The sequence below is a fragment of the Lipophrys pholis genome, assembly GCF_963383615.2.
Source record: "Lipophrys pholis genome assembly, chromosome: 20".
In the NCBI taxonomy this organism is placed as follows: Eukaryota; Metazoa; Chordata; class Actinopteri; order Blenniiformes; family Blenniidae; genus Lipophrys; species Lipophrys pholis.
The window spans coordinates 5,551,549-5,565,638 of NC_137648.1; the positions used below are offsets into that span (position 1 = coordinate 5,551,549).

At 42.5% G+C, this 14,090-nt stretch overlaps 1 protein-coding gene across 4 annotated transcripts in view; it reads right to left on the reverse strand.

Annotated features, from left to right (window-relative positions):
• The window catches only part of ncoa2 (nuclear receptor coactivator 2), a 62,931-nt gene that overhangs the window by 26,151 nt on the left and 22,690 nt on the right, over positions 1–14,090 (reverse strand). For all 4 annotated transcript variants that reach the window (XM_080489480.1, XM_080489478.1, XM_080489479.1 and 1 more), the window contains exons 3-6: positions 9,311–9,418; positions 8,096–8,268; positions 4,315–4,418; positions 430–607 (exon numbers count right to left, since the gene is read on the reverse strand). In XM_080489480.1, the coding sequence (XP_080345606.1) occupies positions 430–607; positions 4,315–4,418; positions 8,096–8,268; positions 9,311–9,399 (544 nt within the window). In that variant the 5' untranslated portion in view covers positions 9,400–9,418. The remainder of the gene's footprint in view (positions 1–429; positions 608–4,314; positions 4,419–8,095; positions 8,269–9,310; positions 9,419–14,090) is intronic.

Below are 14,090 nucleotides of genomic sequence, written 5' to 3' on the forward strand. Positions count from 1 at the left end.
GCAGAGTCAGAGAACATGAGGGATGAACAAAAAGGCAACCCAGCGAAGGAGAAATTGGCAGGGTTAACCCTTTAATGGGCAGCTGAGTGCATTTCAAAACGTACGCATTTTTTTTCCAAGTTACTTCTAAATTTGGTTTATGATAATCCACGATGGAATAGTTGTATTAAACAGTTTGTCTGATTGACGCTTTAAATATACTGAGACTTACCTGAATTCCATAACAATTACAAAATCCCAAATTGGTTTAAAAAAATGGTTCAATTTTTACCATCTTAAAAAAGTCACAAGAGTAAATATGTCTTCAAAAAAAATCCACAATATGGTGCTATAGAGGAAACCTTGATTTCCAGGTATTTAATTGACTGTTTTATTGCTTAAAGAAAACAGGAAGCCGATGTTGGTATTAGAAACAAAGTGAAAACTAACCAAGAGACTTAGGCAACAGGTTCTTGATGAACTCGGCATGATCTCCGACATGAAGCACACTGTAGACGCTCGTGTTCATCAGCTCTTCCTGATTGTAGCGCAGGTACTGGGTCACGTTCTCCGACACAAACACAATGTTGCCCTCCATGTTCACCACAAAGAAGAAGCCATCCAGGGCCTGGAAGGGGTGAAAAGCGAAAAGGAAAGGTTAGAGCAGACAAGTTTGTTTACACATTTCTGTTTTTCCCCTACACATGAGGAACAAATCTGACAGGGGATGAAGAATGTGTTAGGCCAACTGTAACCAATACTTGCTGTGAATACAAATGCCATTGCAGCCGAGCAGGTTACAGAAAGTGTGGCCCTTACTATATATACTTTGTCGGGATCATTTTACAGTCACTTGATTGAAGCAGTCACAACAAACAGAAGAAATTGTTTCGATTATAACGTACATATGTAAACTTTAATTCACACCAATTCAAATGTTCAGGGTGTTCAAGGTATTTCCCCTTTCCTCCAATGCTCCTCGGGGCTCTGTCTTGGGTCCCATCCATGTTCTCCCTACTCCACCTCTGGACCACCTCTCCCCCCTCCTTTTAAAGTGCCATCCTGGACAGCAATAGCATTTCAAATCCACCCACACATCTCCACCTGCCTTTGTCTCTCCATCACAGTCAACCACACTCACTGCCTTATTGGTAAACTTCATATAGACCCTGAAGTTCATCCATTAACCTCAACTGCTTCCGATGGCTACGGCCAGGATCATCACCAGAACAACATCCATCCATCACATGACGCCTGTCCTCCAAAAAGTCCACTTCAGAACTCTCTTCACATTCAGGACTGTTCATATCCACACTGGTTACGACCTCACCCTGCCAGACTCTTAGATATGCTCCCTCCATCAGTCTCACTGTCCTTCCGAGCCCCTTGCTTGACCACCCTGAGGTTCAGAGCAGTCATCTGCCCAGCATCCACATGAAGATGTATCTATATAAAAAGGCCTACTTATGTTGGATATTGTTAGTCAGTTTTAAACTCCTGAAATCTTAATTTTTAATTTTGCTGCTATGTTTTTATCATTTTAGCATGCAGCCATTTATGGCTGCATGCTAAAATGCAGCCATAAATGGTTATTATCGAGAGATCAGTTTGTTTGATTCAAACTTTGTTATCACTGGTTTGTTATTTCTAATATTTTGCTATCAGTTGTGGCCGGGTGTGTATGTGGTACAATGTACACACCTCTAAAAATGTTGCTACAAGCTGTATAAAATGCGGCACATCTACACTGTGTCAGACGAGATGTGATTAGTACTCGGTGTGCTGGGTACATGCATCACTCTGGCAGATGCTCCACATCGGTGTGGCTGATAGAAAGCCGGATAAAAGCATGTGCCTGCAGAGATCGGCGGATGTGAAGGAGGAGCAGCACTTAATTGAAAGAATACAGCCTCAGGTCAGCCATTACACACAAGATGGTGTCAATTAGGCCATCAAATCACCCGGAGCCCTTAAAAAGGAATTCTGGTGCTTGTAAAGCTGTAAAAAGCCGGTGTCAAGATGAGACGCACGAGACACTTTTCAAGGTGTCAGCTCCTCACCTCTGCTTAAAGAATCATTACCTCAACACGGCATCTGTCAGTTAGGAAGGTCAAATACATACATGTGCAATTACAGCAACATATCAACTGCTCTGTTGGTATGGGGCATGTTGCCTGGAAGGTCTTGGGCCAAAGTGGGCTTCTGCTTGTATATTTAGTTGTCCACTACACAACAATTATCTACATGCTATTTAAAAGGATTGTGAAACAGGAATCTGAGTGATATTTGATTCCGTGCATTTGTATTCCTGTGGAAAGGCTTTAATGTAAAGAGGGCTCGTTCAAGATTTTGACAGGAATTCAGGAGAAGCATACAAATTCATTTTTATTGGCCGCTTAATCTGCTTTGCTGCTCATCCTACAAATGCATCTCTCATTTAAAAGAGAAATAAAACGGTTCTCCGACAGTTGGAAAACAAAGAGGGGGCAACCTTTCAGGATGTTTAAGATTCATATGTTAACTTGTCACATGCATATCGGCATTGTTGAATCTTCATTCCCTTTAAAGGTGGATCAGGTCTTTTCTAGGTGCATGTGTTGCATAACATCTCTAATCCACCGACCATATGTTTGGAGGAGCATCCTTCCATGCTAATGTTGACAATTTTTTGGCAGAGATCAAGAGAAAGGAAGGACAAGCACACGGACTTGAGATGAAAAACCGCAGTAACATGTTTATCATTTCACTGGGACCTACAAGATGCATTAGAACATTCAAGCAAGTCAGATTTCATCTTATACACTTATGCTGAACCGAAAGACCCCGCCTCTTTGCTCTCCGAACTACCAGCCGGATCTGAAAACAAACCTAAAAGGATCTGATTTATCACTGCGTGAAGCAGAGCTACATGGTTGGGTAAGTCCACACTGTGTGAAGAAAGGCCATGAAATGGACAAGTAGGGCAAAAAAAAAAAAAAAAAGAAGCAGAGCAAATTCTCCCCTTTGCCAGGCTCTCGCCTAGTGCTGCTAGCAAATACCTTAATTTACAATGCCCTCAGTAAATATGCGCTGTAGAGATGACTAAAGGCATTACAAATCAATATACTCTAAATAAATACATTGTCAGCAGTCACACTCTGTCGCTGCTGTATCTGTTCCACTTTGCACCTCATCTTTACACACACACACACACACACACACACACACACACACACACACACACACACACACCCACCCACACACCCACACACCCACCCACCCACACACACACACACACACACACCCACACACCCACACACCCACACACACACACACACACACACACACCCACACCCACACACCCTCTCACTGAAGCTCAGACATACAGGAGGTAGTGAGCTGTAGTAGGATTGCGGAGTGGGAATTTGATCAACATCCCGCTTCTTTCCGCTTCCTGACAGATCCTTGACTTGTCGTGCCACCAAACAGCAACCATATGGAGCGGTCTACCACAAACTATATGCGCAACAGTCACGTGACCGAGCAAGACTGTTTCCAGAAGGTTAAAACAACAGCACACTAATATTTTCCTCGCAGGCTGTCTGCGTTTGCATGAGAGTGGGCAGCAGTGAGGCTGGGAGGAGGGTCACGGTCTTGGGGCGCGTGGGTGCATTTCCTGCCGGCAGCCATTCTCCACAGAGCATCCTGTAATGAGCACGGGCTGGCGGACAGAGACGTGGCTGGAGCGGAGCGGGTGTGAATGGCCGATTGCTGTGTTTTGGGGCCGCTGACAGATGGGAAAGCTTGCAGGCTGCACTGCGCTATATTTAGCCGCAAGTTAGTATGTCGATTCAGTGACGCTGGACCGGGAGAGCTATAAATATTCCATGACAGGACAGATCTTGAGGCGAATGAAGAGAAGATGGGGAGGGAGAGAGAGAAAAGAGGACTGAACTAAGAGAAAGAAAGGGAGGGAGGAAATGAGTGAGAGCACAGGCTCAATAGACTGATTCATTCGCCAGGCTGTTGCTTTCTTTCCCATTATATGTAAGCACTTCAGTGGCCCTCCGCGGTACAACGGGGCCATTGCTCTGCTCAGTGATTTACAGCCAATCAGGGGCAGATACAAGATGCTGGCAGCTTTAACACCACACAGCTACACTCACACACAACCACTGCTAACCCATTTGTGATTGTCCTCTTCATTATATACTGACGCTGATTTAAGGAGGTGAGTGTATCCTATGTGAGGGCGAACATGAGTGTTCAAGTGAGTGGTCCCTCTGTTCGAGCTCGGCAGTCCAGAACATTTTCTTCCCAGACACGACGGAGTGAGTAAGAAGTGGCTCCACTCACCTCCAGCATCATTGGTCCCAAGGCATCTTTGTCAATCACACTTTGGCCTGTTGATGAGACATCAGCTTTCTGTACCTCCTCCTCGTTTGCTGCAGCAGCCTTTTCTGTTAATGAAAGTTAATGACAAAGATTTAGGGCAAAAAAAAAAAAAAAAAAACACCAAACAAAGAAACTCTAAACTCTACACAGGCTTCACCTCTCCAAGTTTCATATCCACAATACTTGTGGTTATCACTGTTATATTGCCCCAACACCATAACGTCACGATACAAAAAAAACAACAACATAGGTGTCAAAAAGATAAGGCAGAAGCTGAAACTGACCCACATACTTGAAAGAGGTCACTTGTTGATAAGTCTTTCAAAACATTTCCCCCCCCCCCTCCTCCATGTAGTTGTGGCTTGAACCAAAGCAAAGAAAAGCAAACAGATTGAAAGGCTGTTGTCACACATGGGTCACGCTGTTGGCAGCCACTGCATAAATTGCATTGTTGTGTAAAAAGAGGGCCATTATCGATGATGTATAAACAGCTGTTCAATTTAGGTAGCAAGGTGAAAAAGCAGACCCTCAAATTTATGTTAAAACCTTTATATAAATTGTCATTCATATGTCTAACAGAAACAATCAGATACACAATCGAAGCTGGATGTCATTCCAGGTTAAAAAAACAACAATATATTTCAATTAAGGTACAAGAACACCAGTCTATAAGGTTAAAATTGCGTGGAGGTCTGATCTTTCCAAATGCAGCAGCTGTAAGTGATAGGGGGCTTAAACTAAGCATCAATACTCATATTTGTTTTCATACTTGGAAATATGAGTTCGACTTGTTGCTCAAAAGGCATGCTGAAAGACGTATAATTTATCAAAACTAAATCACATAATCCAGTTGGGATACTGGTGCCCCAAAAAATTATATACAGTCCATTTATTTATGGACTATTAAAGTAACATTTGTTTTCATAATGCAAGCATGCCAGTTGTTTATCTAAAAGCAAACAGTTGAAGTGTCCTGCTCGTGCCTGTACCTGCACTATGCATTTGTCCGTGTGTGTGGGTTCATACTCATGCAGAGAAGCCGTATGTTCGGAGCGGAGGCTGCCCTACTTTTAGAGATGATGATGAGAGGCGGAATATGAGTGGGCTGCTTGGGGAGGGGACACGTTTCACTGTCACACCACGCCAAAAAGAGGGCTGACCATATGGCGGGAAAAAAAATATAAAAGAAGAAGAAAATGTTCTGGTGAAAAGCAAACTAAACCGTGTCCTTTTTTCGGGGGGTACAGAAGTACGTACACCGACATGAATGCAGGTTCCCCCTGCACAGTGCGGGCTGGTGTAACACCCCTACAGACGCATATTCATCTCTTTCAGCATTAATGATGTGTGCATCAGCAGGACCTCTCCGAGCCCAGCGGGGCCCAGTAGACCAGCACAGCTGCCCCGGGTACAGGCCCATCACTCAATGTCAGAGAGGTCCTCGCTGGCTTTCTGTCCATCTGCAGAAACGGTGGAACTGTGCCACAGTTCCAGAGAGGAACCGATCAATTTAAAAGACTGTACTCCGTAACACGCAACTGGCAAGACGTCTGCCATGTGCTCTTTTCTTCCATCCCCTATGTTAAAACTAGGGATATGTAGTGAATCTTTGTGTTTTTGACACATATATACAAGTTGTTCAGGAATATGAGCGGCAGTTACAAGTGGTTCAAAGTGCTCGGGCTTGCCAACACGAAGTGTAAAGGAAGCTGTAAAACTCTTTAGCCACACCATTATTTTATAGCGCTATAAAGATATTACTCGACATATTGTCTGTTAAAAGAAGAGCCTGTGCTGAGCATTTCCGCCACAATTTCAATTAAGAGAATGCAGCATGAGTACAGGAAGGGATGAGCGGCTTTCAGTCGGAGCGAGCAGTTTCCTGCAATTCTCGGTAGGAAAGCAGCAACACCAGTCACAGAGAGCCATTAAGGCACATTTCATGCATGCAGAATTAAAGAACACCTTTTGAAAAACTTAAAAAAAAAACCACATAATGTTTGTACATTGTATTTAACAGTTCTCCTCAGAGATTCTTGGATTTTGAAATTTGTACTTTCGGGTGTTTCTAAAGGACATTGAAGGACCTGAAATTATACATAAGTCACAATTCATTGCTACAAAATCTAGTAAATGGCAGATATTTCACGCTTAATTTTTGTCGGTAGATATGCAATAATTTTGGCACATCATATACACAAGTGAATAGCGAGTATACTGTCCTGCAAAATATGAATCATTTCCAAAGATTTCACCCTAAATCTGACTTACTAAATGAATCTGGTGTCTGAAACTGGACATTTTGTCTTTTGCGCCAGATTTAGTGTTTATGATGAAAAATCCTGTGTTTCAACATTTTTCATATTTTTAGATTTGAACACATCAATCAAGTGCAGTGACGGAAAGTAAAAATATTTAAAGAGCCAAAACACAACCGTGTTTATCATAAGCATTAAGCTAAAATGGAATGCCTTGCCCTAAATGTATTTTAATGTTCACTATTTAGGCATATATTATTCTGCGAGTGATTGATAACAGGATAACATGTACAGCAACATCTACTTTAAAAATTGCTTTTGTCCTGTCAGCTCTGGTTTGCAAATAAGTGCAACAGGTAAAAATGAATGGCCTTCAGCCGTGCTGCAGCCGCTTTCTATTTTAACTGTGAGAAAGTTTTTCTATGCGGCCACTGATGTATGGAGGACAAATCAAAAGGCCCTTCTGTGTGGAGGATGTCAAACAAGCCCTTGTCCACTCCAGCTCTCATCGTATGAAGCAGAAAGAGACGGAAGGTGTAAAGAAAAAAACAAGAAGAAAAAAAGGACAGCCGAACTGGCCAGGGATGTACAGACAGTAGCTGGGGACTCTGTGTGATTTTTGCATCACATTGCCCCGCCATTACATAACACTTGGCTCCGTGAGTCACATAAAAGACGACGCCATCACGGGCCGCTCTGATTCATGTACTCTAGGAGTGAGCTGTACTACCCAGTCAATCAGCGGCTGTCGTCCTCCCACTGATCCGGGATCAAGTTTGTTTATGCCTTCAAATTTACCTTTAGGAAAGGAGCAAAATATTTAAGCTGCGTCTAGAGGGAAAAAAAAAAAACGACTTCCCTAAATCACAATCTGGTGAATCTGAAATGAAAAATATGAATAAGAGAGCCAAATGCACAAAACTGGGAAAAAGAACGGCGAAGTCTGAGCAAACTCTTCCATTTCCTGACGTTTTGGCTCAGAATGGACGTGAGACAAGATTAGTAGTCAACATAGAACTGCTCTGGTTCATGCACAACGTATGATAAAGCAAAAGAGAACACATTAAATCAACTGTTCTGCTTTTTAACGAAAGCATCAATTATTACGTGGAGCTGATCCCAAACTGTAATGTTTATGCCGTTGGAGTTTGGGTTTATGAGGCAGAGTGCAACCTGTGGCTCTTACAGCTATAGGAGGACCTCACCACAAGAAGACACTCGTATTCATGATAGTATAATATATCTTTAAGGTGAAAGGGATTTCTTGGCGTGTTGAATGCATTTGTGGCTTTTTCTTCAAGGCCTCATACACCCTCAAGATTTATATTATAAAAACCAGGAAGGGGAAAATTACATAACTTCAGTAAAACCAGTTACATCAGATAAAGTTTTTTCCTATTTGCATCGGAGTCTGCGACTCCATGACAGTCGCTTCAGCAGGCAAGTGTGAGGTGTCAAGAAACGCATCAGCTTTCAACTTGTACCTTGCTCCTTTATTTGTCTGATTTGTTTCACAGTTTCCTTCAGGATTGCACATTTGTCAGGTTTGACATTGAAGTTGTCGATGTCGTTGAAGTTGGCGAAGATCAGCTCGGCGAGCTCTTCGATGTATTTGTTCTCGTGCTCGCGGTTGCGTTTCTCGTTGCTCCGCTTGGGACTGCAAGAGGACAGGGGGGGGGGGGGGGGGGGGGGGGGGGGGGGGGGACGGGACACATGGGTGAGAAAATATAGCGAGGCGCAGAACGATAGAGTGAAGGAGGAGTCAAAATGTAGGAGAAACGGTGTGGAACGGAAGTTAAGAAAACCCTCGTTAAACTACTTAAGTGTTGGGCTTCCTTAAACATGTTTAGATATGACGTAGATAGGGATTGAAAACAGGCCCAAATTACAAAGATACAGTTAAGGAGGTAACTGCTGTTGCAAATATGTCGACTGAGGATAATGTTGTTTCAGTGAGATACATAAATAAGAATTTAAAAAAATTATATATATATATATATATATATATGGTTGCAGTAAGACGCTACATATCGACTTATAGTTAATAAAGATCTAAAAGCTGCACCAGTATCAACTATCTTTTCTAAAGAAATTTGCAAGGTGGTCAGGATAGGCTTTGTTAAAGGTGCCTCGTATGCGAGCATTTCGAGTCTGCACTAAAAACAAAGGGAACTGTTTCTTGTTATTTACAGATAATATATCCTTCAATTTTACGGGTCTGAATTAACTGAGATGAAATGGGACCGTGAGGCTCCTGCGCATATTGACTTGGATTGTGCACCAGACGAAGCAGAGGAGGACAAGGAGCCTGCCTATTGTACTTTATATGGCTCGTGATATACGTTAAGGCATTTTCAAGATGCCAACATGACATGGTGCATCAATAAAGAAAAACCTACATTCTGCAGTGCTTGTGTACAGATAAATTATGCAACGGTTTAAACAGTGCTTCAGGGTTACTTGTCACTATGACATAGTAGTGGAGGTAACTACAGTACATGCAATATCCCAGTCATCCATTGTAAGCAGGAATTTTCAGTTTTATAGTATGTAGGACGCGATGCAAGGTGGTTTATGCCCGACTTTAACAGAGGAGAAAGCAAATGTTTGGATCCGACCTTTAGTACTGCACGATAATGTCGGCATGCCGTATTATTTAAACTTGTATGCAATTACTTTGCTTTAAGGTGACTACTTACCTGGGTCCTAGAAGTTCGCCAGAACACTCTTTGCGTTTTCTTGACTCTGCCCTCGCAGGGTCAGATGAGTTTTCACCAACTCCGCTCATCCTCAATGCATATCAGCGTCTGGGGAAAATAACAAGAGGTACTGGAGTTAGGTTTCACGCAATGCCTACAGCATCTGTGATTACAACGGCAAAATGTTGGGTGAAACAGCCATGCAGGTTTGTGCACACGTCTTCCAACATCTGCATACAACACACAATCCCGTGCTGGGGGCACGGGTTGATTCACCCTGGGAGAAATGAGTGAAAATGGAGCGGAGAAAGAGATTCAATCATTTCTCTCTGATGGTGCAGCTCTCCCCAGAGAGGCTGAAATGAGAGCACGGCGCTTTGCCCACAGCACCAGACTGCGCGCTCAACCATGTACCAAGAAAAAACCCTATTCGTTACACAAAACCAAGCACCGTGGAGAAAGGAGTGGGTTTAAGACGACAACATGTGTCCGTGTTTACCGAGCGTCTCCGGGAATGCTTCACCTATATTGGTTTGAGATTCTGCGTTTGAGTACGAGATTGTTTTGTGCAATCTCAGAGCTGCTTCAGTTCAAAAAACGAAACTAAAAAAAAACAACAACACACACACACACTGCTGCTGCCTCCTTCAGTTTTTCTGCAATATACATGACATTTGGTTATGATATGAATTTGTGCCGTCATTAATTCAGAACGGAGAAGAGGATAATTTGTTAGGTCTGTCCCCGGTTCTGCATACCAACATGTCTTTAATTCTGCTCCTTCCCCACCCAGAAAGTCACCACAAGCTGAACTTCATGCCATTAAATGAGACACCATCAATTATTGATCAAAGTAATGTCTTATTAATTACCACCATCAACTAAAAATCTGATGGTGGTTAATGCACTTGGATTTTAATATAGGAGCATATCCTCCTGCATAGTATATGAGAAAGCCATCGTCTTCCAAAACAAATGGCTACATGTACAATGACATGGATGAAAACTTCTCCTTGGTTCATGCTGGATGACATTATTTATACCCTTTTGCTTTCAGGGGGTTATGGCGAGCAGGGGCAGAGAAAGACAACCGTACAGAGAGATCTAGAAAGAGAAAAGCAAAGTCTTCCTCCAGCACAGTGCCTAAGGTTTGGGCCGAGCTGTGTAGTGATACACTCACAGCAGCTCTAACCATGGAAACGGCGATGACACACACCGCTCACTGCTCAGCCATTACATAAGGAGGAGGAGAGCGGAGAGCAACACAGTGTACAGCAGAGTGGAAGAGTATAGCTTGGCTGAGACAGGGTAAACTAAAAACAAGCGATAGCGACCATGCAGCAGGGTTGAGTCTGGCTCCCTCTTGGCCTGGAGCGACCTACTTTGAGCTAATGGTCGAGTCCATGCTCAAAGGGATGAAGTCAAAGCAGTGGAGATTGGCCGGAGAGGCAGAGGAGAGCCTGAAGGGTAAAATACACTCTGTTGACAAGTGACTCAAGTACTGTTGTTGGCCTGTACAGTGAATGGACGGATGATGATACACCAACGGCAGTGTGCACGTGTCCTTGTGTTACGTTCTTTCGAATGCCATGAGGGGTGTCTTCATGCTGTGACACTGTCCTGTTCACTGAAAATATAACAGTCGCAATAGCAGAGGTTATTCGCTTTTATTAATGACAACAGAAACAGGCCATTAAACTCAAATAGCTAAGTGGCACTCTCCGTTCCTATTGGTTGGGCCGGGCTTTCAAGCGCAAGTTACCATGGGGATTCCAGACCTGATTGGTTGTGCCTGTCCCGCTGGGCCAGATATGATTGGTTGCCTCCGTCTCCTTGACATGGCAGTAATGATGGGTCATTCTACACTGAGACAAATAAGAGAGACTGGAAGTACCAGGCACGTCTCAATGACACCAACACAGACAGACGAGACGGCCTGGCAATGAGACTGGTTGGACATTTGTGTTGCTAGGAGGGTCTGATCTTCACATGGGCAGACCAGCGAGAGATTTCTAATCCTAGAGAATGCCTTTAGTCTCCGAGCAGCAATCAACAGCTGGGCATTGGTGTTAGCACTTGCTGTACTGAGGCTGTGTCACCGACTTAATTATCAACGATGGACGCTGGAGGAGATTTGCTCAAGGCTTAAGAGTTTGTGAATACCAATCGTTACTGTAAGTGAACCAAGGTATATTCTTAATGCTCTTCTGGCTGCAACATTTAAAAGAAACTAAAAACCATCTGAATCCCTCGCAGCCTAAACAAAACTTTATGGAAAAACACAGCTATGATAACGCTACGAGAAACTCCTTTAGTGTCGCACTTGAACCACAATTGACCCGCACACGTACTCACTCACAAAACACACCCAAGGGCAGCGATGGTCAAGGAGATGATAATAGAGATGTCAGAAATGACACAAAGTCATGCTTATGGCTTTAAATGCAGGTAGGACGGAGCACAGCTCCATCATGAAGCATACCAATCAACTTACAGCACAGCAAATAAATCATTCACACACACATCTCCAGTCAAAAAGAAAATAATTCAACCATACTGAACATTTAAGGTTATTTTCAAGTTTACAGTTCTGCTCTAAGGTTGCATTTTGCTTGCTTCGACTACATTGACAGTTTGAATATATATATATATTGCTGATATTGTAATAATGACGAAGATGGAGTTAAAGAGAAATTTAATACACACACACACACACACACACACACACACACACACACACACACACACACACACACACACACACACACACACACACACACACACACACACACACACACACACACACACACACACACACACACACACACACACACACACACACACACACACACACACACACACACACACACACACACACACACGCATATAAATGAACAATATAAAAAAAATAAGCACCTTGAATTTAAATGAGCATTGATTAAAATAAATACTCCTAAAATGTGTCTTTATGAGGTTACTAGTCTCGGTCCAAGACCCAATTAAAAGCCCAAATATGCTTGACGCTAAATTAGCAGACGGATACATACGAAGCCTTCAGTTCATCTTATGCGTTCACCACTTGTGGAAATTTGTATTTATCCACGGAGTTTATAATTTCAAAGCTACCCGAGTAATACCACTGATGACCTGTAGGGGAAGTGTTGTGTGCAGCATAGCCCATGTGAGACCAGTGAAAGGAAAAAACTAAACAAAAATGACGATCCCTTCCAGGAAATACTGTACAAATGTGCATGGATACAAACAAATCTATGACATTAGCTTGAAATCAGCCAAAGTAATTCATTGTAGTCGCACATTTAGCACTTCCTTTATGGTTAGTCATTTTCTCGATTCTCATTCAACATCAGTGCATGAAATAAGAGCTTTAGACGTGTGTGTATTTTTCTTTTTTTTTTTTTTACTCATCCAGGAACTCAAAGCAATTAAAGCAACCATGTTGTCACTTCTGTAAGGATTTTCTTCCTACGTGTTTGACAAGTGGATAACTGTACTCAATGCCATCTTTAGAATCAGTCCTTACAGAAAACAAATCTCCGGACTTCTCCGTCTGATGCAATGACTCCATAAGTTGCTAAATAATTGCTCCAGGGATTAATGAAATAAACTTGTTATATCTCTAAAGCTTCAGAATCACTTTGAGATCAAGACGTCACGCAGACCCCCAACACTGGCCTAATTTCAGAAAAATAGTTTGTACTGCTTCCTTGTCTGACCTCATACTAACCTCAAGTTGCCTTTTGAGAGAATACATGCATACAGTCGTACATTTCATACTTGCCTTTAGAGAGGAGTTTATTACAGCCTCATATAAGATCAACAATAATCATAATAATATTAAAGCAAACAGAGCTCTGGTATCGGAATAGTATCAGTATGGGCAGATATCCAAATTCAGGTATCGGGATCAAATCATAAGTGAAAAAATGTGAATCGGTGCTTCCCTAGGTCAGGGTTAGGGTTCCATCTCTGACTACATTCATATTTTATACAATGCATGTTAAAAGCTATGAGAACATGGCTGTTATTGTTGCAAACATAATATTGGGTGCATAGGAAGCCATCATTTACATATCCACCTGCTGTGAGTGCAAATATCACCGACTCAGAACAATGTAGGGTAAGTGGGGGTTGGGCACCTAACCTCATTATGTATAAGAGGCAGTGATTGGCATATTCTGGAAGGCATCTATCAAAATTACAGTTCATCAAGCTGTCAGCTCATTAAGTTCATTAGTCGTGTAAGCTGAGGCATATGGTCCATCAGTCATTACAGGCTACCTTATGTTAGTCATAGCTAAAAGGGGCCTGCCAAGATTCACGCAGGCAAGATGAAAAGGGAAAAAAAAAGAAAAAGCAGTGCCACTTTTATATAACTATTTTTCAACAAACCCAACAGAGGTCAAGAATCGAAGAGTAAAACCTCGGCTGGCTTTGCCATATTTCCACCCGAGACGGAGAGGGTAAACATATACGATTCTTGTTTTAATCAAATGTTCCTGTTGAATATCCACCAACTGCATGGTTCACAAAAAATGTTTCCCCCATCTTTCAAATTGTTTGGAAATATCAAAGGGATGACAAGAGCCAGGCAATACCATAATATAGACAAACATTAGCTGGATCGGGTTTTGAGTCCATGTCACAGCCATTTGTTAAATAGGGGATGTCTTTTATACTCTGAACTGTTATGAACTGTTTGCGGGGCCAGACTCTGGCATAGCAGTAGCAAGCTGACAATCACCGCAAAAAGGTACACACA